We start from the raw sequence: 23,757 nt of genomic DNA on the forward strand, positions 1-23,757 counted from the left end.
AGTAAAACGTAATTTCGAATCACCGTAGCATAACCTGAATATTCCAGAATAATTTTTTGTCAAGTGCTGTCTGTTACTACGCATTTAGTTCGTTGACAGTTGACCGCAATTCGCCTCGTCATTTTCATTGCCAACATAATAAGTACGGAGTGACGTTGGACGTTAGGGTAATCTTGTAGTCCGCGTTAGGAACATCTGTATATCAATGTTGGTATGAGATACTGACGTCATTGCAGAGTAGGGACGAAAGCGTCACGTGAGTACGGTTCGACCAATGAGAGACGTCTTGCTCGCCTATACAAGGAGGAACAGCAGCTCAGCAGCCATTACACTGCAAGAGCAGTTCGCTGTGATTGTTCGATAGTGTTATTGGGAGAGCAGTTCCTTATCGGAAGGCAGTCTTATAATACTGTCAGGTAAGCTAAGGATGCGTAGGAAATTCTGTTGCTAGTGGTGCATTATTTGAATGTGTTAAAACATTTTTTTAAGGCGTTTAGGAGTATATGTTGGTCTGGTTTTCAACGCTTTGCTCTTCGAATGTCGCATGCGCCATCTTGGCATAATAGTTACGGAACTGATATCTTTTTCCAGAAACATGCAGATCTTCGTTAAAACATTGACTGGGAAAACAATCACATTGGAGGTTGAAGCCTCTGATACTATTGAAAATGTGAAAGCCAAAATTCAAGACAAAGAAGGGATTCCTCCTGACCAGCAGAGACTGATTTTCGCTGGGAAACAACTGGAAGATGGCAGGACATTGTCAGACTACAACATCCAGAAAGGTAAGTTTCGTGTTAGTGTTTTTTTCCTTATTACCGTTTTGCGTAATCTGCAGCGTACGCCTTACTCTTCCGACTTTTAGGCAGATCGGTATTTATCACTTCAACTATTGGGCTGGGTGTGTTCTAAACCAGTTTTTACTCGAATATTGCTTGAATTTTAAGATAAGTAGTAGTGGTTGTATGTGTGTGGCGGGTATATATGAATTTTAACAATAAATTCTTAGTGTCTCGGTATTAATGCTTCATGACAGGACAGTCTTGTGACATAGCTTCTCTGAATTTACGTTGCAAGTTTAATTTTTTATTACGAAATATGACGCTGACGTAGATATTGGGCAACTGTGCAGGTAAATCTGGGTGAAACGATGTCCGAAATGTAGAAAGCTTAAATTACCTGTACGTGCTTGTAATGTTAGGCGATGTTGCGCAAAGAACGTGTTGTGCGGTCAGTAAAGAATACTGAAGAGATTCGTATTGCGCGTTGCTTAGTCATGTAGAGCGCTGTATTGGTGGACCGCTGTTAAGTATCTTTATGTCGGTACTCTCGGAAACTTTAATCTGGGTAAAATTTTACTTAACGGAAGTAGCGGCATAGCGTGCTGATAACTGGCAACGAACAGCCATGAACTAAAATAATTAATGCTGGTCTTGCGCTATGGTTGACGGAACTTCTTGTGCCTTTGTTCACCCTGCAAATTATTCTAGTAAAGTGAAAATTTCATAGCAAATAGTTTGCCTTTATTTAAACGTTATACCTGGCACCCCACTGTCGTTGCCAACAGCACTTCACGCCGCTGCTTGTGGTAAATAAAATTTAACCTCAATTTTTGAAAGTTTAAAGCATCCCAGTAATGTTACCTATTCTGTTTTGTGAAGTTTCTGGATGTGTTCTACAATGTGATGCAGAAGACAATGAATTAAGTGTAAAAGTGGCTGGGTTATGTTTTGTAGTTGACAACCAATACAGTAATTTCTGAAATTTACACATATTTAATGTGGGTCACATATGACAGTAATTGTTTTGGCTTGCATAGTGGCACAGGTTTGTCTAATGGTAATTGAAGCTATAGCTAAAGACACTGGTGCCAGTTTGAGAGGTCGTACACAGGACATAATGTGACTAGTTCTGAGCATTGATTTGTTTGATCCAAAGAAACTGTGAATGTTATTAATTTGCAGTTCTTGGTGTACTCACCAATGTAATCATCCCTTCCACACTGACCTTCAGTTAAAAGTTGCGTATTGGAAACCCCTTTGCATTTTTCAGCATGATGTAGACTGGTTGGTTTGTTAACAATCATATGTTCCACTTTCACATTGGATGGCTTTGCCAACTTGCTACCAAATTGTTAGATTGTAACATATCTTAAGAGCTCATGCTGCATTAAAGATCAGTCTTAACACCACAGCCAAGATTTCAGTGAGTCCAATAGCAACTAAGCCCAGTTTTGTCTGACATTAGTCAGTATTGAGCTTTCCAGGACTTCCGCTTCTATTTACCGTGGAAATCGGCCTAAGTTGGACGTTCAACAGAATACTGTTAAACTGTTTTTATGTGCTCTACTAACACGGAGTAGGGTAGCTGTATGTTTTCCCATTGTCAGCACTCATATCTTGGTGTTTTCTTAAGTTGAAAAGGTTCTTGTTATTTGAGTTGTCAACAAATGGGAACCACAGAAGTTGATGGTTGACAACATTGTTTTGTAGTGTTACCAATTTGGCTCAACAGGCAGTTTGGAAATAGAGCATTGTTTTCTCTGTTCAGAAAGGTTATATTATAAGAAGGGCAGAGGAATTGGCCAGCTTTGTCATGAGCGTCTGGAGATTTGAAATGAACTAAGTCATATCTGGGGATTTTCGTTGGAGGAAAAATTTCAATTCTGACGAAACTTTTCAGTTTGTTGCATATGTTGTAAAGCTAGGATTACCACATACAACCACGGGCTTTGTAATACGCAGTTCATTCACTGTAAACTGGTTTAATTTCTGGTTGCCTTTAATGGATGTTGCCCAATGCAAATGCACTTCAGGGTCATTGTAAAATTTGAATGAAATAGTGTATATTGTAGGAATTTACTTCATTTTCAAGGAGCAAATGAAATGATTTAGAACACTGGCTCTCTTGAGTGATGCCGTTGTTAGTCAGCATTTGCAAAAATGATTGGGGTGTTGACCATATGAAGTATGGTTAAAATGTAATTTTGGTATAGTAATCCTTCAAACATTAATACCAATGCCATTTGACACCATAGTGGACAGTAAATTACCTTAACATTGTAATTTAGTCACAGATTGTGACTAGGAAAGCCTACTAAAGAATTTCCTGTGTTAGGCACATAGGATATGTTGAATATCTGTAGCTTCTTTTCACTGCACACTATGGTGGTTTTTTTTGTTGATATGTTGTTACTATGTTGCCATTGTATAGATGGGCTTTCCTTTGTGTTGAATTTTGGAGTTGACAGAGCAGTAAAATTCCTCAGAGCATATGAAAGGATGTTGGACTTTTTTTCCATCTGATCATGAAAGTTTCTTCTGGTTATTCCAAAACACTTAATAAAATTCTTTTGAGCTCTCATATGTTCAATGCTCTTTGTGTTCATGCTTGCATTGTAGCCTTCTTATAAAAGAGAGTATTTTTCTCTCCTGCTAATCTTTAAAAGGGGACAGTTGTGCCCCAACCTTGCAATAATTTAATCTACCTTGATGTAATATCAATCCCCTCGGTGATACATTGTTGTAAAAACGTGTTCATGAATGATGGTTATGGAAGGTGTGAGGATTTATAAATGTTCAGGCATTTACTACATAGACCATAAATGTTGGCAGCAATACCAGCCTCAAACGAAGTAGTGCTTGTGGCTAAAGATAATCTTCAGAATTTTTGTGGAAGCTCTATAAAGCTTGTTATCTAGAATCCTATCCGTCTAGATTTTTGGCAGTATAGCGGTCTTGTGTGGTCATTGTAATGAAAGAGAGGGTGTGCTGTATGGACACTTCACGTCAAATTTGAAACGGGATTACGAAATTTTCTCATGCACTGAAAAGTGTTATCAGTAATTGTTACTATCTACTGTTCAGAGGGCTGAAAATATGCAAAAATGAATATTCAAAATGTTAGATTTTAAGTGTAACTTTCCACCATGCCCTCCAATCACAAAATTGGTTGCATATTGACCAGACTGGTCAGGATATGCATATGATCAGTGTTTAAAATTACATAATAATGAACAAGGGTGACAGGAATAATTCGGACTATCTTAAGTTAATACTTCGTGGCACTAGTGTTTTAGATAGCTCGAAGCATTGCCAGCCACATATGGAAAATGAAACATTTGGCTCGATTTCATTTTTACAATTTTTCATTGTCCATTGCAAATATTTACTATAGTTTCTGATATTTCACATTATGCGCTGGCTTTGTGTTTAATGGAAACAGTGCCCTGCAACCTGGAAACGTTACTATTTGCAATTGCCACCATTTTTGAGAAACAGCCCTCTGCTGCAAAAATTTGCAACAAACTTTAAACTGCTTTCGTGACAAGCTGTTATTTTGACAGTTGATAGACTGCTTCATAAAACATAGCCATCAGGAATGCCAGGTTGAGTGCCCCTCTATGGTGTACATACAGTGCTGTATTAATAGACCACAAGAAAAATATTGCTGTTTAGTCTTTCGTGGTGGCATGTCTACATAAAACTACCATTTATTGAGATTGTAGTATCCAGAACTTTCTGTAGGGGCCCAAGTGATGCATGTGTGGAAAGTTGAATTAGGCAGCTCCTTGTAGTAAGATTGAATGTTGTAACACCCACATCCTCTAAAAATAAACTAAAATATACCTACTCAAAAGGCAGGCAAGTCATTTGGTGCGTTTCTTGGAGGCAAATTAATATCAAGTGTAGACGAGACGTGGCTTGAATTAAAAGAAATATCGGCAGCAATTGAGAGATTAATACCAAAGACTTCATTTTATTGGCAGGACACTTCGAAAATGTAACGGATCTACTAAAGAGAGTGCCTACACTAAACTTGTCTGTCCTCTTTTAGAATACTGCTGCACAGTGTGGGATCCTTAGCAGATATGGCTGCCGGAGTAAATTTAAAAAGTTCAAAGAAGGCCAGCACATTTTATACTGTTGTGATATACAGGAGAATGGGTCACTGATGTGATCTAGAATTTGGGCTAGACCTTTAAAAAAAAAGGTGTTTTTTGTTGCGATTGAATCTTTTGACAAAATTCCATTCACTTTCTCCTCCGAATGCAAAGATATTCTGTTTTATTGTTACCACAATAGATTAAGAGAAATCTGAGCTCATGCGGACAGATAGAGGTACACTTTCTTTCCGCATGCTATAAAGATATTGGAATAATAGATAATTGTGAAGGTCATTTGAACCCTCTGCTAGGCACTAGTAGGTGATTTGCAGTGTGTCCATGTAACTCAATTCAACTGGAACTTCTAACGGAAGGTGGAAGGGGCTTGTCAATTTTTAGCTGCACTTCTCCTTTGACTCAATAGTCAAGGTGGCCCATGGTTTACCTCTAGTCTGTTAAAATTGTTTATTCAAATCTCTGCCTCCTTTATAATGGAATTCCAAATTTGCCACAGCTGAACATCCCCTAGAAAACTATTTTAAGTTGCTATAATTTGTCACTTAATGCTCAGTTAAAGAATTTGGCAACTGAAAGTTCGGTCTTTACGAATGTTGCCATATTTACAGTTCACTCTACACACACTGGGCACATGAAGAGCTATGTTATCTTTAATGGACCATAACACAATTTGAATCTTAACAGGCTGTCAAAAAATTCTGGTCTGTCAGTCCCTGCAGCATACTCGCAAACGTGCTGCCCTACTGTATGGCAGGAAGGCAGTCCGCTTTGCCCACCTTGGCATATTCACAAGATACACTTCATGGGTGGTATCTTAAGCATTTGCAGTACCTCTTGCTGTAACTGTTCTCTTTGAACATGGGGTCTTGAATGCTGCAATTAGTCTGAAATCTGTGAGTACTAATGTACTCGGGACCACTTTCTTATATTAAATGTGGTGCAAACTGTTGGCATTAAAGTATGGGTGAGTGTTTCTCCTGTATGACAGAAGCTGATCTGCCTTCTGCTAAACAAAACCATGCAAGAACGGTAGCTAGCTTGCCAACCAACAGATTTGCAGTCAAGATGGGGGAGAATAACAACCTCAGCACATAAATAAAAATAGCTGTCACCATCCTATAAAGCAAATGGTCCTGAACAAACAGCTTGCTACTACCCTGGGGCAGAAAGTTACATGTGCTATAAACACGAACTGTTACAGCCTGCCTGAAAGATGATTACCATTAAAGAAAACTTGTAATGTTGCTGTGTTGTACTGAGTACAAGCTGCATGAAGGAGCTCAGTTGAACATGGTACATATAATAAAATGAGTGCTAGTATTTTTGGCTTATTTGTGTTAAAGAGTGTCAGTTGTAAAGGGAACAGCTGATAAAAATGAACTGAAAGACCAGAGGGGGTGCATACTTAGTGGGGGGGGGGGGTGGCAGTGACAAGACTTCAGCTATCAAAACCAAAGGAGGATTCTTGTAGGGAGATACGAACAGCAGCTTGCATATGGTGCTGGCTCTGCACCACCAGACCTGCAGTCTCGATGCTGACCAGAGCTGCTACAGGCTGCTAAACTTCTTTCCAAGCATGCATCACTTTAACCGTCTGGTAGGTTCAAAGCTGTAGTTGTACAATGTAACAACGCTAGGCCCTTTAGTTGGCAGTTTTAAGCTCATCTTGACAATGATGCTGTTGAAAGCTAGAGTGCAGCTTGTTAAGTCAAAATTTTGGTCAAATGGTGTTGGAAAAAGCATTGTTAGTGATGTTATTAACCTATTATAGGACCATGCAGCCTTTTTAAGTACCCAGGTTGCTTGTCTAAAGAAAATTTGATAAAGCAGTTAATTAATGCAAGCAAATGTTGCATATGTAGACTGTAATGCCTGCAGCAAAATGTCCTTCACATGTGTGCTTTGCCAGTGGCATGTCAATCTTTGATTTACTTTCCCCCAAACTGCTGTAAAGCAGTTAAATCCAACATTGTACGGCCACTGAGAAGTGTATAAGAAGAATGTTAAATATTCTAACTTAATTGCTTTGCTTTGGTTGAACATTGCAAGTGATTGTGCTTTAAATTTCTTACAGAGTCAACCCTGCATCTTGTGCTGAGGTTGCGAGGAGGCATGCAGATCTTCGTGAAGACGCTGACTGGCAAGACTATTACACTAGAAGTGGAGGCATCGGACACAATTGAGAATGTAAAAGCCAAGATTCAGGATAAGGAGGGCATTCCACCAGACCAACAGAGGCTGATCTTTGCTGGAAAGCAGCTGGAAGATGGCCGAACATTGTCAGACTACAATATTCAAAAAGAGTCCACACTACATCTTGTCCTTAGGCTGAGGGGTGGCATGCAGATTTTCGTCAAAACGCTCACTGGCAAGACTATAACATTGGAGGTTGAAGCATCTGATACTATTGAAAATGTCAAGGCAAAAATTCAAGATAAGGAGGGCATTCCACCAGACCAACAGAGGCTGATCTTCGCTGGAAAGCAACTGGAAGATGGTCGCACACTGTCCGATTACAATATTCAGAAGGAATCCACTCTTCACTTGGTACTAAGACTGAGAGGTGGCATGCAGATCTTTGTTAAAACATTAACTGGCAAAACAATCACTTTGGAAGTAGAGGCATCTGATACAATCGAAAATGTAAAAGCAAAAATTCAGGATAAAGAAGGTATCCCACCTGATCAGCAACGTTTGATTTTTGCTGGAAAACAACTCGAAGATGGGAGAACTCTTTCAGATTACAATATCCAGAAAGAATCCACATTGCATCTGGTACTGAGATTGAGAGGTGGTATGCAGATCTTTGTGAAGACTCTAACCGGAAAGACAATAACCTTGGAAGTTGAAGCCTCTGACACTATTGAGAATGTGAAGGCAAAGATTCAAGACAAAGAAGGAATCCCACCTGATCAACAGAGACTGATATTTGCTGGAAAGCAATTGGAGGATGGTCGTACCTTGTCAGATTACAACATTCAGAAGGAATCCACTCTTCATCTTGTCCTCAGACTTAGAGGAGGAATGCAGATTTTTGTGAAGACTCTCACTGGAAAGACCATTACCCTGGAGGTGGAAGCCTCAGACACTATTGAGAATGTAAAGGCAAAGATACAGGACAAAGAAGGTATTCCACCAGACCAGCAGCGTCTCATCTTTGCTGGTAAGCAGTTGGAAGATGGGCGAACCCTGTCTGACTACAACATTCAGAAGGAATCTACTCTGCATCTGGTGCTGAGGCTGCGTGGTGGTATGCAAATTTTTGTGAAGACTCTCACTGGTAAAACCATTACACTCGAAGTAGAAGCATCAGACACGATTGAAAATGTGAAAGCAAAGATTCAGGACAAAGAAGGTATTCCACCAGACCAGCAACGTCTGATTTTTGCTGGTAAGCAGTTGGAAGATGGGCGTACCCTGTCTGATTACAACATTCAGAAGGAATCGACTCTGCATTTGGTGCTGAGATTGCGTGGTGGCATGCAGATTTTTGTTAAAACCCTGACAGGCAAAACCATTACATTGGAAGTGGAAGCATCGGACACCATTGAGAATGTGAAGGCGAAGATCCAGGATAAGGAAGGCATTCCACCAGACCAACAGAGGCTGATCTTTGCAGGAAAGCAGCTTGAAGATGGTCGTACATTGTCTGATTACAACATTCAGAAAGAATCCACACTGCATCTGGTGCTAAGACTTCGTGGTGGTATGCAAATTTTTGTGAAGACTCTCACTGGTAAAACCATTACACTCGAAGTAGAAGCATCAGACACGATTGAAAATGTGAAAGCAAAGATTCAGGACAAAGAAGGTATTCCACCAGACCAGCAACGTCTGATTTTTGCTGGTAAGCAGCTGGAAGATGGAAGAACCCTGTCTGACTACAACATTCAGAAGGAATCGACTCTGCATTTGGTGCTGAGATTGCGTGGTGGCATGCAGATTTTTGTTAAAACCCTGACGGGCAAAACCATTACATTGGAAGTGGAAGCATCGGACACCATTGAGAATGTGAAAGCGAAGATCCAGGATAAGGAAGGCATTCCACCAGACCAACAGAGATTGATCTTTGCAGGAAAACAGCTGGAAGATGGGCGCACATTATCTGATTACAACATTCAGAAAGAATCCACACTGCATCTTGTGCTGAGGCTACGAGGTGGTATGCAAATTTTTGTCAAAACTCTGACTGGTAAAACTATTACATTGGAGGTAGAGGCATCAGATACAATTGAGAATGTGAAGGCAAAGATTCAAGATAAGGAAGGTATTCCACCAGATCAGCAACGTCTGATTTTTGCAGGCAAACAGCTGGAAGATGGAAGAACATTGTCAGACTACAATATCCAAAAGGAATCTACACTACATCTAGTGCTGAGGCTTCGAGGAGGTATGCAAATTTTTGTGAAGACCCTGACTGGTAAAACAATTACTTTGGAAGTGGAGGCATCAGACACAATTGAAAATGTGAAGGCAAAGATTCAAGATAAGGAAGGCATCCCTCCAGACCAGCAGCGTCTGATCTTTGCTGGTAAGCAGCTGGAAGATGGAAGAACCCTGTCTGACTACAACATTCAGAAGGAATCTACTCTGCATCTTGTGTTGAGGCTGCGTGGTGGTATGCAGATTTTTGTGAAGACACTTACTGGGAAGACCATTACGCTGGAGGTGGAAGCTTCTGACACCATAGAGAATGTGAAAGCAAAGATCCAAGATAAGGAAGGCATCCCCCCAGATCAACAGCGACTTATCTTCGCAGGCAAACAATTGGAAGATGGGCGCACACTTTCAGACTACAATATTCAAAAAGAATCCACCCTTCACTTGGTACTTCGTTTGAGAGGTGGATATTGATAGATGGAAAGTGTTCTCAAATTTAAAGTTGACTGCAAAAAAATGTTTTATGCCAAAAGTATTAAATTTCTTAAATTTTGAATTTTTTTTTACTGTAATGGTTGCTGAACTGAATTTCTAATAAACCTGTATTGAAATCGTTTGCTACATATTGTTTTCTTTAACCTGTTGCCACTCGTTGGTGTCAAAATTGTGTATAATCAGTGAGGATAAGTTTGTATTTGAAAACCTTTGTGACAAATTAAGAAATACATAAACCTACTTTCTACGTGGTCTTGCTTTTGTTCTGATTCTAGTGTATTATTGAGAACTAGGCATGTGCACACCATATTCAAATAAATGTCTTGTTGAATTTAGCACAGGTTCAGATATCTAGAGTGCAGTATCCTTGACAAACCAGGAAAAACTTGATTTGGCTGCAGCAAATACTCAACTGCAAATTAAAAGGGACACCTTTGTTTTACTTAAGCTGAGAATATTAATTTTGTTCCCCATACCATTTTTAAAATTACAGGATGTAAGAAGAAAATGCATGCAGACAAAATTAATTTAGGAAAGTTAACTTCGCTGCTGTTCCACTGGTTTAGGTGAGATAGCCTAAGTACTAGGTTGTTAATTTTGTTATTAAGTGTATAAAATACATTTTAATGTAATGTGTGAAATACTTTGCACAAAACTAGCCTTTGATACACTGTGTAGAGAAGCTATACATCCTAAAATAAGATATGTTTGGTTTAACACAATGATTGTATTAAATTGCTGGATCTGTTGGGAGTGTTATGCAGGATGTTGGAAATAATAGGAAGTTATTGCTCAAATTCAACAGTAGTGGACTGTTGCGTAACTGATGAGAGTATAATAACCTTCATTAACAAAGTGACCTGTTAGTCTAGTTGGAGGGGGGGGGGGGGAGGGGGAGGAAGCGTATCATGGGTGATACAGTGTTCTGTATTTAACATTGACATGAGCCAAGCCACTTCCAAAGCTTCAGAATATGCAGCATTAAAGAATCTTCATATTGTGTGTGCCCAAGACAAAAAAATATCTTGGAAGGTAGTTTTGTAGACATAAATGGAGGCAAAAAAGGATCTTTGCACTTAAAACTATTTACACATGGGGAAATGTCAATACAACATATAAATTGCCCATTATTTTCTCATTTTGTAATGTGGTTTCAAAAACAGCAGAGATTGATAAATGTGTGTAAAGAAGTACTGACGTCATTAAACTGGTGAACGCAGGCAATTACGTAACAAAACATTGAAGATGGGAATTATTGATTTCAAATGTGCAAAAAAGTAGCAACATTTTTTTAATGAGAATTTCAGGTACCCGGAAACTGCAACAAAGTTCCACTGAGACAGATGTAGAACCTAGGATGACCAGTGGAGCAGTAATGAAAATGCAACCCACCATGTGGATGGAATACTGTTAACATGTTGGACAGACACTAGGCAGCTGGTGGCCACATGCTCTATCATTGGTGGTGTTCTGTGCATTGTTTGTGTTTCTTGGTTGAGTTGATGCCTGGGTACAGGAAATTGGGTAGAATATACTGATCAATGTTTTGAATGTCTTGTTTTATTGGAGCATGTGGCTGCAAGTGAGCACATTGTCAGGCCTCTACCTTTGTAGAATCTCCTGGTGACCTTTGGCAATCAATGTGATGCACATATGAGGCACCGAGAGCAATAGTGGACTAACCCCAACATTCCTCCAACAGATTATCGAGGTAGAAAGATACTGGATTTAGCAAACACACCCTGTTCTTTACCCAGTCATGGTTCATTACAACTTTTAGCAGTAGTGCAGGTCTCTTAAGTGGATTATACCACCAACTTACATCTTGACCTTTGAAATTCCAGATTTTTATGTGGGTTAGTCCACTTTTGCATTACACATAATGTGGATTTTTAGCAGATAGTCATTGTTCCATTAGCTGTATAGCCTCTTTCACAAAAGCATTTACATTTACTTTTGGATTCAAACGCATCTCAGATTGTGTACTTTGCAAACTGAGTATGAAAACATAGACATTATAAAAGAAAGTAAAGTAATATACATGAAACAAATGGAATAAGCAGGTACAAAGATGAATGGAATAAAACATACTCATTTGCAAATAGTTACTGTCCTTTATATACTATTTTAGATGTATAGGAGCTATAGTTTGTTTACATCATTGAACAGCTTTAAGAAACAATGTCATGAAATAGTGCAACAATGGTTTCCACAAACTGTTATTGCACATCATAATCTTCACTATCATGATACGACATGGACAACATATTTGCACGCTCTGCAACGGCTGTCCCCAGGTTCTTATAAAAATCATGGTGAACTGTTTGAATGAAATCCAGTAAACTCTGTAAATCTTTCTTCTTCAGTTCACTCGTTGCATTACGTTCTGGATACAGCCGTTCTAAACTCCGTTCTTTTGGACACATTTATAAAGTCATCATGTCACCTGTTTCATTGGAATATTTAAAAAGTATATCAAAAGGCAGCTTTTCCACAATAGTAGCCACTGAATCCTGAACCACTCTACTTTGGTTTGATCAAACAATATTTTGTGGCAAGTAATATTCCTTTGAAGTGTTTTTTGTTGAAAAAAGGGTAAGTATCGTTCTGCAAGCCTTTACGTGCACAATCAGCTTTTCTCAAATGTTCGTCTTTCTGAGAGATGAACGAGCTGTCGTTTGGTAAGGCCATTATTTTGATCTGGAAAGAATCTCATTTCGTACACGAATCTGATATAGGTGGGTGGAAAGATAAATTAAACTATTCATTGAAGGTTTTGCGAAATATATTATCGGATACTGGGTACACTGTTTCTTTGCAGTATAATGAATACATAATACTGATACTTAAATCAGGTGCCAAATATTTCCTACTCGATTTGTGTATGGCATAGTGACTTTCATACACTGGAAATTTGTCAACAAAACACTTTAGCTATATTATGCAGATTCACATCGTCCTCGTCAGTCAAGTGGAGCAGTTGCGCTAACACCTTTCTGTTTCAATATTCTGTCTGTTTGTCCTGCACATTCTGCCAATGTGATGAATTATTCTCTGGTTATGAGCCGATTGGTGGTGTCATCTTGTCGCAATGTTTCGATGAGTTTTGTACCCATCGTCTTCGCTGGTGATGGGTACGAAACAAGTTAAAATGTTGTGACAAGATGCCGCCACCAATCAGCTGATAACCCGAGAATAATTCATCATTGGAATACGCTGAGAAAGACTGCAATCGCATACTGCCAATGTGTTCTGAAAAAATATTTGCACACTTGCACATCATTACCATGAATATCAAGCAAAAAGTATTGCCTGGTATTTCCCTGTCGAGAAAGGAATGAAACACGGATACTGTTAAATAGAAAGGCCGATTGCAAATCGAAGTTCGCCAATCCACAATAATCATTAAATATTTTTCACTGCCTGTCTGCACTTATTTTTAGGAGGCATTGCTTCATACAAGAACATGGTCCCATTTGGCATTCTTTTTGAGGTGTAATCTTGGCCTTACCATGTACGTATTCTTTCCCTTTGGCTTGTCTCTTATTTCTTACATTCAGCTTCCAATCTGTCTTTCCTCAAACGCTTTTTGCTTTTCATACTGTCCACATTATCAGGGGATGATGAGGATGCAGATGGTACTCGTATTGAGGACATGTCCAAACTGTCGTTAACATCGATCCTCCAATTGAAGCATCTCTATGAAGTTCAATGTCAAACGTATAGGAATCAATATTTTCGTATTATCGCTACACAATACGATAGCACACACAAACAATAACATACCTTGTAATTGTTCCTCTGTAGTTTTAGGTTGTGTGTTTCGATCCATCATTGTAATGTCAATAACTGTCACCCAACCAACACACTACGCCTGCACTATTCGATTCCATGATGTGAAGCAATGCGGAGTGTCACAAATACTGCGATAGCGACTGCTACTCAAGGCAACATTGTCGCATCACGCTGGGCATGACTGGGCATGGAGAATGCCGGAGGTGGTTCATGGAAGTGGTGTCGGTGCAGCAGTGGACTAATGAATCACAGTCCACTCCATGAAAATGTGACAAAGGCTCAGCGCAAGAAGTAGTAATTGGCCCCTTGTATAAGTTTACCACACAGGATTTAAATATGTGGTTTTGTAAGGTTTTTATGCTTCACATAAGCATAATTTCATGCAGATCACGTAATATGGCAACAAAGGTGGGTTAGTCCACTCTCGCTCTGTGCCTCGTATGTCTTTTAGTTCAGATACTTTTCCAGAGTATCTTAGGTGAAGATAGGTAAGGTTCTGTCCCTTTTGTGGAAAATAATAAAATCTGCCATCTGGTTTCCTTCTTATACTGTTTTCGAAAATGTTAGAACCAAGCATGACAGTTACCTGAATAAATTCTTAAATGTACAGTTTGGCTTGTGACCTAGCAGAAATACAATATTGATTACAACAGAGTTTACAAAAGTAGTACCCCAGGCTCTTGACAAGAATAATTGTGTTACAAGCATATTTGTAGACGTTATGGCCTTTCGACATGACTGACTAAAAAAAATATTGCTGAACAAAGGACTAGGTATAAGGGAAGTAGTCAATGAGAGAAACTGTCTAGCAATCAAGATTGTGGTCTGGGCCGGGACTGAAAGTTGGAACTTTGCTGTTGATGGGCAAAATAGTGTACTGACTGATCCAGGAATTCCTCATCCTTATAGCCTTACTTTTGCAAGTACCCCTCAACTTCCAAACTTCACAGTTCTGCTGCATACCTTGCTAAACATAAATTTCTATCAGAGTGGAATTGTGTGGTATCTACTTGAAAAGCAGTAAAAGTGTAATTGTAAAAAATATTATATACTATGTAGCGAAAGATTACTTAGAGAATTCAGATTAGGGGATAGTAATATTTAAAAAAAATATTAAGAGTGTCAATTTTGCTGAATTCAGTATCTCATTCATCACAAGTGCTATCTGGCTGTTTTTGAGACAGGCAGAAGGGAAGAGACAAGATATGTAATACAGTCATGGTAGTATGATCGTGGTCGTAAAGTCAACTGCAAGTGCTAAATGAACAGTGCATAATTATCTTCAGTTTTATTAAGTTAAATGAACAATTCATAATTATTAGTCTTAGTTACCTAACTTGTATCAAATACAGGGTGTACATAAAGTCCGGGAACACTTTCAATTATTTATTGCACAAGAACTAAACATTGTACTGATCTTATACATATTGCATTTTGAAGAGAAACTCTGGAAGATTTTTTACAAACATTCAATATGTGAACCATGAGTGACCCGGCAGATGTCAATATGGTAATTGAATTCTTGCCATACCTGTCCCAGCATGGCATTGTCGACTGCTACATCACGTGGTAGGGGCGGTACATACAACAGATCTTGAATGTGTCCCCACAGAAAAAAGTCACACAGAGAGAGCTGGTGATTGGGGAGGCCATTTCACGAAACAGCTTGCTCCGCACCTGAACTCCCTGTTTTTGTGACTAGCACTGACTATCGGCAAATTATCAAACTATGCTGTGGCAGTATACATGGGAAAAAAAGCCATTCAGGGTTTCTCTTCAAAATGACATATGTATATCTGTACAATGTTTGGTTCCTGTGCAATAAATAATAGAAAGTGTTTCCGGGCTTTATATACACCCTGTATGTACATCTGCAAGAGAACAATATGTTGGGTATAACTGACTGAGATGGTGCATTTATTGAGGCAAGGTCTCCACATTTGGAGGGATGGGGACTCGTACTCTGTTAGGGTATTCTGATTTAGAGCTCCTGAAGTCCCTTAAGGTAAATGCTGAAATGGTTCCTTCATCAAGGCCACACCTGTCCTGTGCTCTCATAAGTCCGCCTCCATAGCGTAGCGGTAATGTTACCACCTACCATGCAAGGGGTCGTCCGGGTTCGATTCCCAGAAGGGGACTGGGCGTTGTGTGTCCTTCATCATCATTTTCATCATCACTGACTCACAAGTCGCTGATGTGGCGTCATCTAAAAAGGACTTGCAATACGACGGCTGAACTCCCCCGAAAGGGGCCTCTCGGCCAACAATGCCATACCATCATTTCCATTTTCCATAAGACAAGTGTATTTGTATGTCTGCACAGGGTGTCCCAGGAGGAATGGTCAGTTTTCAAGAATGACAAGAAAGTCATTGAAAGCAAAAGAAGGTCTAGTAACCACGAACTCTAAAGTGCATACTGTAAGGGTTATGAGCAATTCATCCTTGATGCTGTGAAACAGATCCTTGCTACTGCAAACACTTTGATTTACACATTTTGGCAGGAGGTAGTATGGATCAAAACGAGTAATTGTCTAGTACACCTGCATTCTAAAATGCATGTAAAAGAATTATGAGCACTTGCTCAGTAGAGGAGATGTTTCACAGTAGTGGAGGTGAAGAATCGCTCATAGCTTTTAACATACAAATTTTACAGCCGATGTTTACTGGACTTTTTGCTCTGAATGCTTATTCCTGTCTTCCTTGAATAGTGACCGTACCTCCTGGGACACCCTGTACGCTACTTATGTCTTCCTTCAACTGAACGGACGGATCCTGTATTATTGTAAAACGTTCCTTGGACTTAAGATTACTGTTAATGATATATGCTAGAGATACAGGCAATGTGTCTAGAGCCCCTTGTCAGCCAGTAACTCTTTTTAAGTCATCCTCATAGTGAACCAAGTTGCAATTGTGTACAAGTGCAGCTAAAAGTGTTTGTGCTGTGCATATAAAGATGGAAAAAGAAGCTTCTAATTACACAATGACAGGCAACTGCAGCTTTAGAACTTAGTTCATGAAAATGTATTGACGAAGATATAAATGTGTTATGGCAATTGAAGATGAATGCAAGCCCAAACCATATTGTCACATAAATAACGTTATTAAACGGGGCTGGTAGCTGTACTTTTCAAGTAATTCATTCTCGTTTAGTTTTCAATGTAATAAGATATGTTAGGAAATCGTAAATGAGCACTATGTTTCTGTTTATACTTTATCAGAATTTATGTTAATACCTAACTGCTTGGTCAGTGCAAAACTTCTGCATCTTGTGAAAGAACCTCGCTTAAAGTGACTCCTTACGTGGATAGTTTTAGATTAGATAACTTTTGTACTAAAACACAATCTCTCTGCTTTTAATTATTTTGTAGTGGATCAAAATGGATCAAGTGGAGATAAGTGACATGACTATTTCATAGACCTTTTCATTTTTTTTGGTGTGTAATCAAAGATATCTTTCCAGAGTTGGTCACTACAAATGACGTGCTGCCCAACATGAAACTATCTCATCTGTGCAGCAGTTTTGCTTATTTATCACTCCAATAAGTTTTAAGTGTAACATACAAAAAGATTTTATCCACTTGAATTTTTATATCATGTCGCCATTATGTGTGGTGTGACTGATGGCAAGCATTTTTTAACTTTTTACGAAGTTGGGAAGAACTGGTGTGAATGATACTTTATGAACTCTACATAAAGATCTCATTGTTAAATTGGAATTGCTGTGTCACTGATATACCGTGTGATCAAAAAGTCAGTATACATTTGAAAACTGAATAAATCATGGAATAATGTAGATAGAGAGGTAAAAATTGACACACATGCTTGGAATGACATGGAGTTTTATTAGAACCAAAAAAATACAAAATTTCAAAAAATGTCCGACAGATGGCGCTTCATCTGATCAGAATAGCAATAATTAGTATAAAAAAGTAAGACAAATCAAAGATGATGTTCTTTACAGGAAATGCTCAATATGTCCACCATCATTCCTCAACAATAGCTGTAGTTGAGGAATAATGTTGTGAACAGCACTGTAAAGCATGTCCGGGGTTATGGTGAGGCATTGGCTTCGAATGTTGTCTTTCAGCATCCCTAGAGATGTCGGTCGATCACGATACACTTGCGACTTCAGGTAACCCCAAAGCCAATAATCGCACGGACTGAGGTCGGGATCTGGGGGACCAAGCATGACGAAACTGGCGGCTGAGCACACGATCATCACCAAACGACGCGCGCAAGAGACCTTTCACGTTTTTTTTTTTCTAATAAAACCCCATGTCATTCCAAGCATGTGTGTCAATTTTTACCCCTCTATCTACATTATTCCGTGGTTTATTAAGTTTTCAAATTTATACTGACTTTTTGATCACCCGGTAGATAGACTATCTCAGTGATTTCTTTCAAGCATTGTTTTGATATCTATTCTATTGGTTAAGGAAAGACAAACCTATATTATAGCATTTGTGGACTTAGACAAAACTTTCGTCAATGTTGACTGGAATAGTCTGTTTGATAGCAGGGGTAAAATACAGGGAGAGAAAGGTTTACAACTTGTACAGCAGTTGAGGGCCATGAAAAGGAAGCAGTGGTTGAGAAGGCCGTGATACAGGGTTCTAGCCTGCCCCAGTGTATCCAATCTATACACTGAGCAAGCTGTAAAGGAAAGCAAAGAAAAATTTGGAGTAAGAGTTAAAGTTCAGGGAAAAGAAATAAAAAGTTTGACAGCAAAGAACTTGGAAGACCAGTTGAACGGAATGGACAGTGTCTTTGTCATGAAAGGAGGATGCAAGATGAACATCAACAAAAGCAAAACAAGGATAATGGAATGTAGTTGAATTAAATTGGGTGATGCTGAGGGAATTAGATTAAGAAACGAGACATTTAAAGTAGGCTTTGCTATTTGGGTTTTAAAATAAATGATGATGGCCGAGGTAGAGGGGACATAAAATGTAGACTGGCAGTGACAGGAAAAGTGTTTCTGAAGAAGAGAGATTTGTTAACACCGAATAGAAATTTAAATGTTAGGAAGTCCTTTCTGAAGGTACTAGGGCTATTTGGGGAGTAATTTCCAATTGGTCATGAAATAGAAATCACTGTGAAAATCAAAAATGTTTTATTTTCAGCCTTTAGCTACACCTTCCAGCTACTTGTCTACATAATTGCTGCTCCGACTTACTACTCTTTGTCACAGAAGGCAGCTGCCTGTGTTTTCTGGCAGTACTCTACACTGGTCTACCGCTCGATGACTGTGCCAAAATTTTGTCTTTGAAGCCAGCACTTCATGAGAGCAGAGATGAAACTCAGTGGCAGCTAGTCACAGGTTGTATTGTGGATAATCCAATACTTCCCATCGAAAACATTGCAGGAGCATCTTCGTTGCTCCTGCAGAGTGTGGCCAAGAATTGTCATGGACAGTTGTGTTACGTGGGCTGCGGAACATCAGGAAAAATTTCTCAAGTTCCCCATACTTGGCGGGAAGCACCATTTCCTAGGCATCTTTATGTGGTCAGTGTACACTGAGAACTGAAAAGAGCAACATGATGCCATCAACAGGCATACTAGAGATGCTGCCTGACACATCTGTGCAAAGCTTCATGGGATTTTCACAGCGGTTTCCACTTTGCAACTGATCAGTTCTTACTTCCCGAATAGCCCTTGTATTTGTCTGGAGTGTAGCCATGTATGAAATGAAACATAGACGATAAAAAGTTTAGACAAGAAGAGAATAGAAACTTTTGAAATGTGGGGCTACAGAAGAATGCTGAAGGTTTAGATGCATAGATCATGAAACTAGTGAGATGGCACTGAATAGAATTGGGGAAAAAAGAAATGGAAGTGTGGAAGAGCGGGGGAGGGGGGGGGGGGAATTGTAGATGGAGACCAAAAGATTAATACAGTAAGTAGATTCAGAAGGATGTAGGTTGCAGTAACTATTCAGAAATGAAGAGCCTTGTACAGGATAGAGCAGCATGGAGAGCTGCATCAAACCATGCTTCAGACTGAAGCTAACACCAACACCTATTTGGGTGGCCTGTTCTCAAAATTAATTCTGTTTCGTGTATGCTGCTCTGCAGCCTCAACAAATTGTTTGAAATGCACGATGTTGTAATAATAATCTACTAGAGCTGCCTTTTTTGAATATATACACACATCCCAAAAAGTTTTGCATCACCCCCATTCCCAGAACTGAAGATAGATGTTGGCTGTGGATATTGTATCACAGACACAGTCCCTTTGACTGTTCAAAGATGTCACTAAACTCGCCAAAAGATGTAAACAACAATGCACGAGCTGTGCCAGACGGAGGATGTCGGACAGCCAATCAATTCCAATCATTCCACCAGGAAGGAGGTACACGGCTCATGTTGTTTGTAGTTCAGCCATGCCTGCATGGTCAATACCGCAATTCGATCACGTCCATATTGTTACTTTGTGCCAGGAAGAGCTCCAACAAGGGAAGCGTCCAGGTGTCTCGGAGTGAACCAAAGCAATGTTGTTCAGACATGGAGGAGATACAGAGAGACAGGAACTGTCGATGACATGCCGTGCTCAGGCCACCCAAGGGTTACTACTTCACTGGAGGAACCCTGACAGCAACACCACCATGTTGAACAACGCTGTTCGTGCAGCCACAGGACATCGTGTTACGACTCAAACTGTTCACAATAGACTGCCTGTTGCGCAACTCCACTCCTGATGTCAATGGCGAGGTCCATCTTTGCAACTACAACACCATGCAGCATGGTACAGATAGGCCCAACAACATGCTGAATGGACTACTGAGGATTGGCATCACGTTCTCTTCATCGATGAGTGTTGCATATACCTTCAACCAGACAATCGTCGGAGACATGTTTGGTGGCAACCTGGTCAGGCTTAATGCCTTAGTCACATGGGCCAGCAAGTGTGCTGAGGTTCCCTGCTGTTTTGGGGTGGTATTATGTGGGACTGATGTGCACCTCTGGTGGTCATTGAAGGCACCGTAATGGCTGTATGATATGTGAATGCCATCCTCTGACCGATAATACAACGATATCGGAAGTCTATTGGCAAAGCATTCATCTTCATGGACGACAATTCACATCCCACTTGTGCACATCTTGTGAATGACTTCCTTCAGGATAACAACATCGCTCAACTAGAGTGGCCAGCATGTTCTCCAGACATGAACCCTTTCAGACATGCCTGGGATAGATTGAAAAGGGCTGTTTATGGATGATGTGACTCACCAACCACTCTGAGGGATCTACACTGAATTGCCGTTGAGGAGTGGGACAATCTGGACCAACAGTACCTTGATGAACTTGTGCATAGTATGCCATGATGAATACAGGCATGCATCAATGCAAGAGGACGTACTACTGGGTACTGGAAGTGCCGGTGTGTACAGCAATTTGGACCACCACCTCTGTAGGTCTCGCTGTATGGTGATACGACATGCAATATGTGTTTTTTGTGAGCAATAAAAAGGGCGGAAATGATGTTTATGTTGATTTCTTTTCCAGTTCTCTGTGCAGTTTCCGAACTCTCAGAACCGAGGTGATGCAAAACTATTTTTGATGTGTGTATTTTATTTACAGGTTGATGCCCACTCTCAAGTGATGCATTATAAGATCATAAATGTTATTTGTCAAAATAAACAAAAGTGGAGAATGAGCCCTCACTTGTAACTGGTAGCAGTAAGTATAAAATTGCACAGGATTATTATTACAACAATATGCATTTCATACAATCTTTCAGAATGCTCATACTGCAGTGTTCATCTGTTTGACAGTGTGTAGTTGGTAGTACTGAATGTGAATTTGACTGAAATATATTTCTAAAACTTGTAGCACAATGGAAATGATTGCCAGAACAATGAACATGGTTATGCAGTGTTCAGTGACTAATTAACTTCTGATACTTGTATATTGTCAGTGTGTAGGTAGTGAATATTCCCATAGAACTTAAGCAGCTTTTTGTTAGGTTGTGCTACACATGGTCTGTAAACAGTGATTAGAGAGGGTTAGGTTACACAAGGAAGAGAGAATTATTGTCACTAAAGATCATCCATGTGAAGAAAACAAGTATTCTGAAAATGTCTTCCTTATTCTGTCAAAACATTATAATATCAACCTATGTACTTGTGGTGGTGACACTGGTAGTAGTAGTAGAAGTGGCAGTGTGATTGTCGTGGTCTTCAGGCTGAAGCCTGATATGAAGCAGCTCTCCATGCAGGTCTACATTGAGCAAGTCTCATCATAACTATTGCGAGGTACGTTCTTTATAACCTGTTTGTTGTATTCTTCCCTTGGTCTCTTTCTACTGTTTTAAAAACCCCTCGCCTCGACATGTTTGTTTGGCCCCTCCACAGATATCCTTCTGATGTGTACATCTATCTGCAACATGAGAGGCAAGTGTGCCACCCCACTTTGACAAGGTCCATGGGTCATCAAGAGAATTATTTGGTTGCAGTGGTATTTTTCAAAAATTTTTTTTGCATCTATAAATGCTGAGTCCTGTTTATAGTACATCATAACTTGTCATAACAACTTAATAACAAATGTTGCTGCTTGCCTTAAGGTTAACTTAACTTTTCGTTCTCTGAATCTAGATATTCAGATAATTTGTAGAAAGAGCAGCTAATGTATATTTTTAATTTTCTTTTGAACTGGTAGGGATTCCTAATATTTTGCCATATGTTAGAGATGAGCTTGTTGAATATCTCACCACAGGGGTACATAACTGCATTCTGAACCCTGCGCAGTGAGGCTTAGATTATATGAAAAATATTTTTATGTCTTATATTGTGAGAATGTGTACCACAGTTCAGTTGAAACTGATTTTCATTACCAAGAACAAAAACCATTACGGACTAAATGTACTGCTGAAGTGAGTGTAAGAATTTTTAGATTCTTGAAAACACTTCTGTAAGCTGTAGCATTATTCACTTTGACCAATATTCTTACCACTCACTTCTGCTGAACACACTTTATTTACTTCAGGTGCTCTGTCCCACAAGATCTACATCTATGTCTATACTCTGCAAACCACTGTGAAGTGCATGGTAGAAAGCACTTCCCACAGTATCGATTAGTAGGGCTTTTTCCCATTCTATTCATTCTTGGAGTATGGAGCATGGGAAAAAAGATAATTCCTTAAGACAACAGGGAGTGAAAATATGCAAAATAAGCGTGGGGGAGCTCATGACTGCTGAATCACTGGTTATAAATCTCAGAGTGCTGTCAGAGCTGCATCAAAGTATGAACACCTTAGAACTGAAATCAGGTGGGATGGGATGCCATGCAAAAGAATGCCATTGATCAGACTAGGTTCTTGTATTTTTTGCCATTGAGACCGATAAGAGACTCTTTCATGACATGTAAACACCCCTTCATTGGAATAACTGTATCACTTGTCTGAAGGATGCCCTGTTGACAAACAAGATGCATCAACGCAACTTGGATTTTGTACTCTGCCATTTTCATGTACCATCTTGAAGTGTGTGTGTGACCTATCACTCTAGACAATCCTTTACTTGGCCTCCTGCTAAACTCAACCGTTTTACATGGTACGTCTATGTACACATGAGGGGCAGTGACTTCTGTATCCTATATTAAGAGGTTGGTTTAATGGAGTGGCTTCTCACCTGTTGCTGCTGCCATCAAAAACTGAAGTGGTTTGACACAAAGTGGCTCATTTATTCATTATTAGAATCTGCAACATATGGTGGTGGTACCAGCAGTGATATCGTTGACACAGTGGCACATCAAGAATCCAGTGTCTGAATGGCATCAGACATTTTGTCGAGCACCCACAATGAGCTGTTCTCATATTGTGTGTCTTTTCCATATTGGGTTTGACTGTCATGCTGACTGCTGGTACAAAGACTAAAAACATCCCACTCACATGACACACCAAACTATTCCATTTGTCATTGTACCAGGAGCACTTAGTAAGACAGCTAACTGTATTTCATACGTTTATGGGTGTAGTATGGAATGCTCATATCACGGATACTTTCTTACAGCATCACAATTTTTATTTCTGTTAGAAACTTTCTTCTAAACACATCTGTTTTTGATCTAAGAGTTTAGTTTTAGTAGAATTTTGTATTATTTAATTTTTTTTGGCTGCTTATTTTAGCTGAAAAGACTGAGGCTCATTGTTGCTCTAACAAGGCATTTTTTGTCAAATTGTTGTTAT

At 39.5% G+C, this 23,757-nt stretch overlaps 1 protein-coding gene across 1 annotated transcript; it reads left to right on the forward strand.

The window, feature by feature from the left end:
* Positions 1-291: 291 nt before the first annotated feature.
* LOC126412760 (polyubiquitin-A) lies at positions 292-9,904 on the forward strand. Its single transcript, XM_050082511.1, has 3 exons — positions 292-416; positions 592-785; positions 6,978-9,904. Exons 2-3 carry the CDS (start codon positions 596-598, stop codon positions 9,755-9,757), a joined length of 2,970 nt encoding a protein of 989 aa, XP_049938468.1. The 5' UTR covers positions 292-416; positions 592-595; the 3' UTR covers positions 9,758-9,904.
* The last annotated feature ends 13,853 nt before the right edge of the window (positions 9,905-23,757 follow it).

This window comes from Schistocerca serialis, chromosome 7 (assembly GCF_023864345.2).
Source record: "Schistocerca serialis cubense isolate TAMUIC-IGC-003099 chromosome 7, iqSchSeri2.2, whole genome shotgun sequence".
Lineage (NCBI taxonomy): Eukaryota > Metazoa > Arthropoda > Insecta > Orthoptera > Acrididae > Schistocerca > Schistocerca serialis.

Excerpts from the sequence above, each read along its gene's own strand:
- LOC126412760 (XM_050082511.1), top strand. The coding sequence starts at position 596 with ATGCAGATCTTCGTTAAAACATTGACTGGGAAAACAATCACATTGGAG. Across the intron at positions 786-6,977 it reads AGACTACAACATCCAGAAAG|AGTCAACCCTGCATCTTGTG; the intron begins GTAAGTTTCGTG and ends AATTTCTTACAG.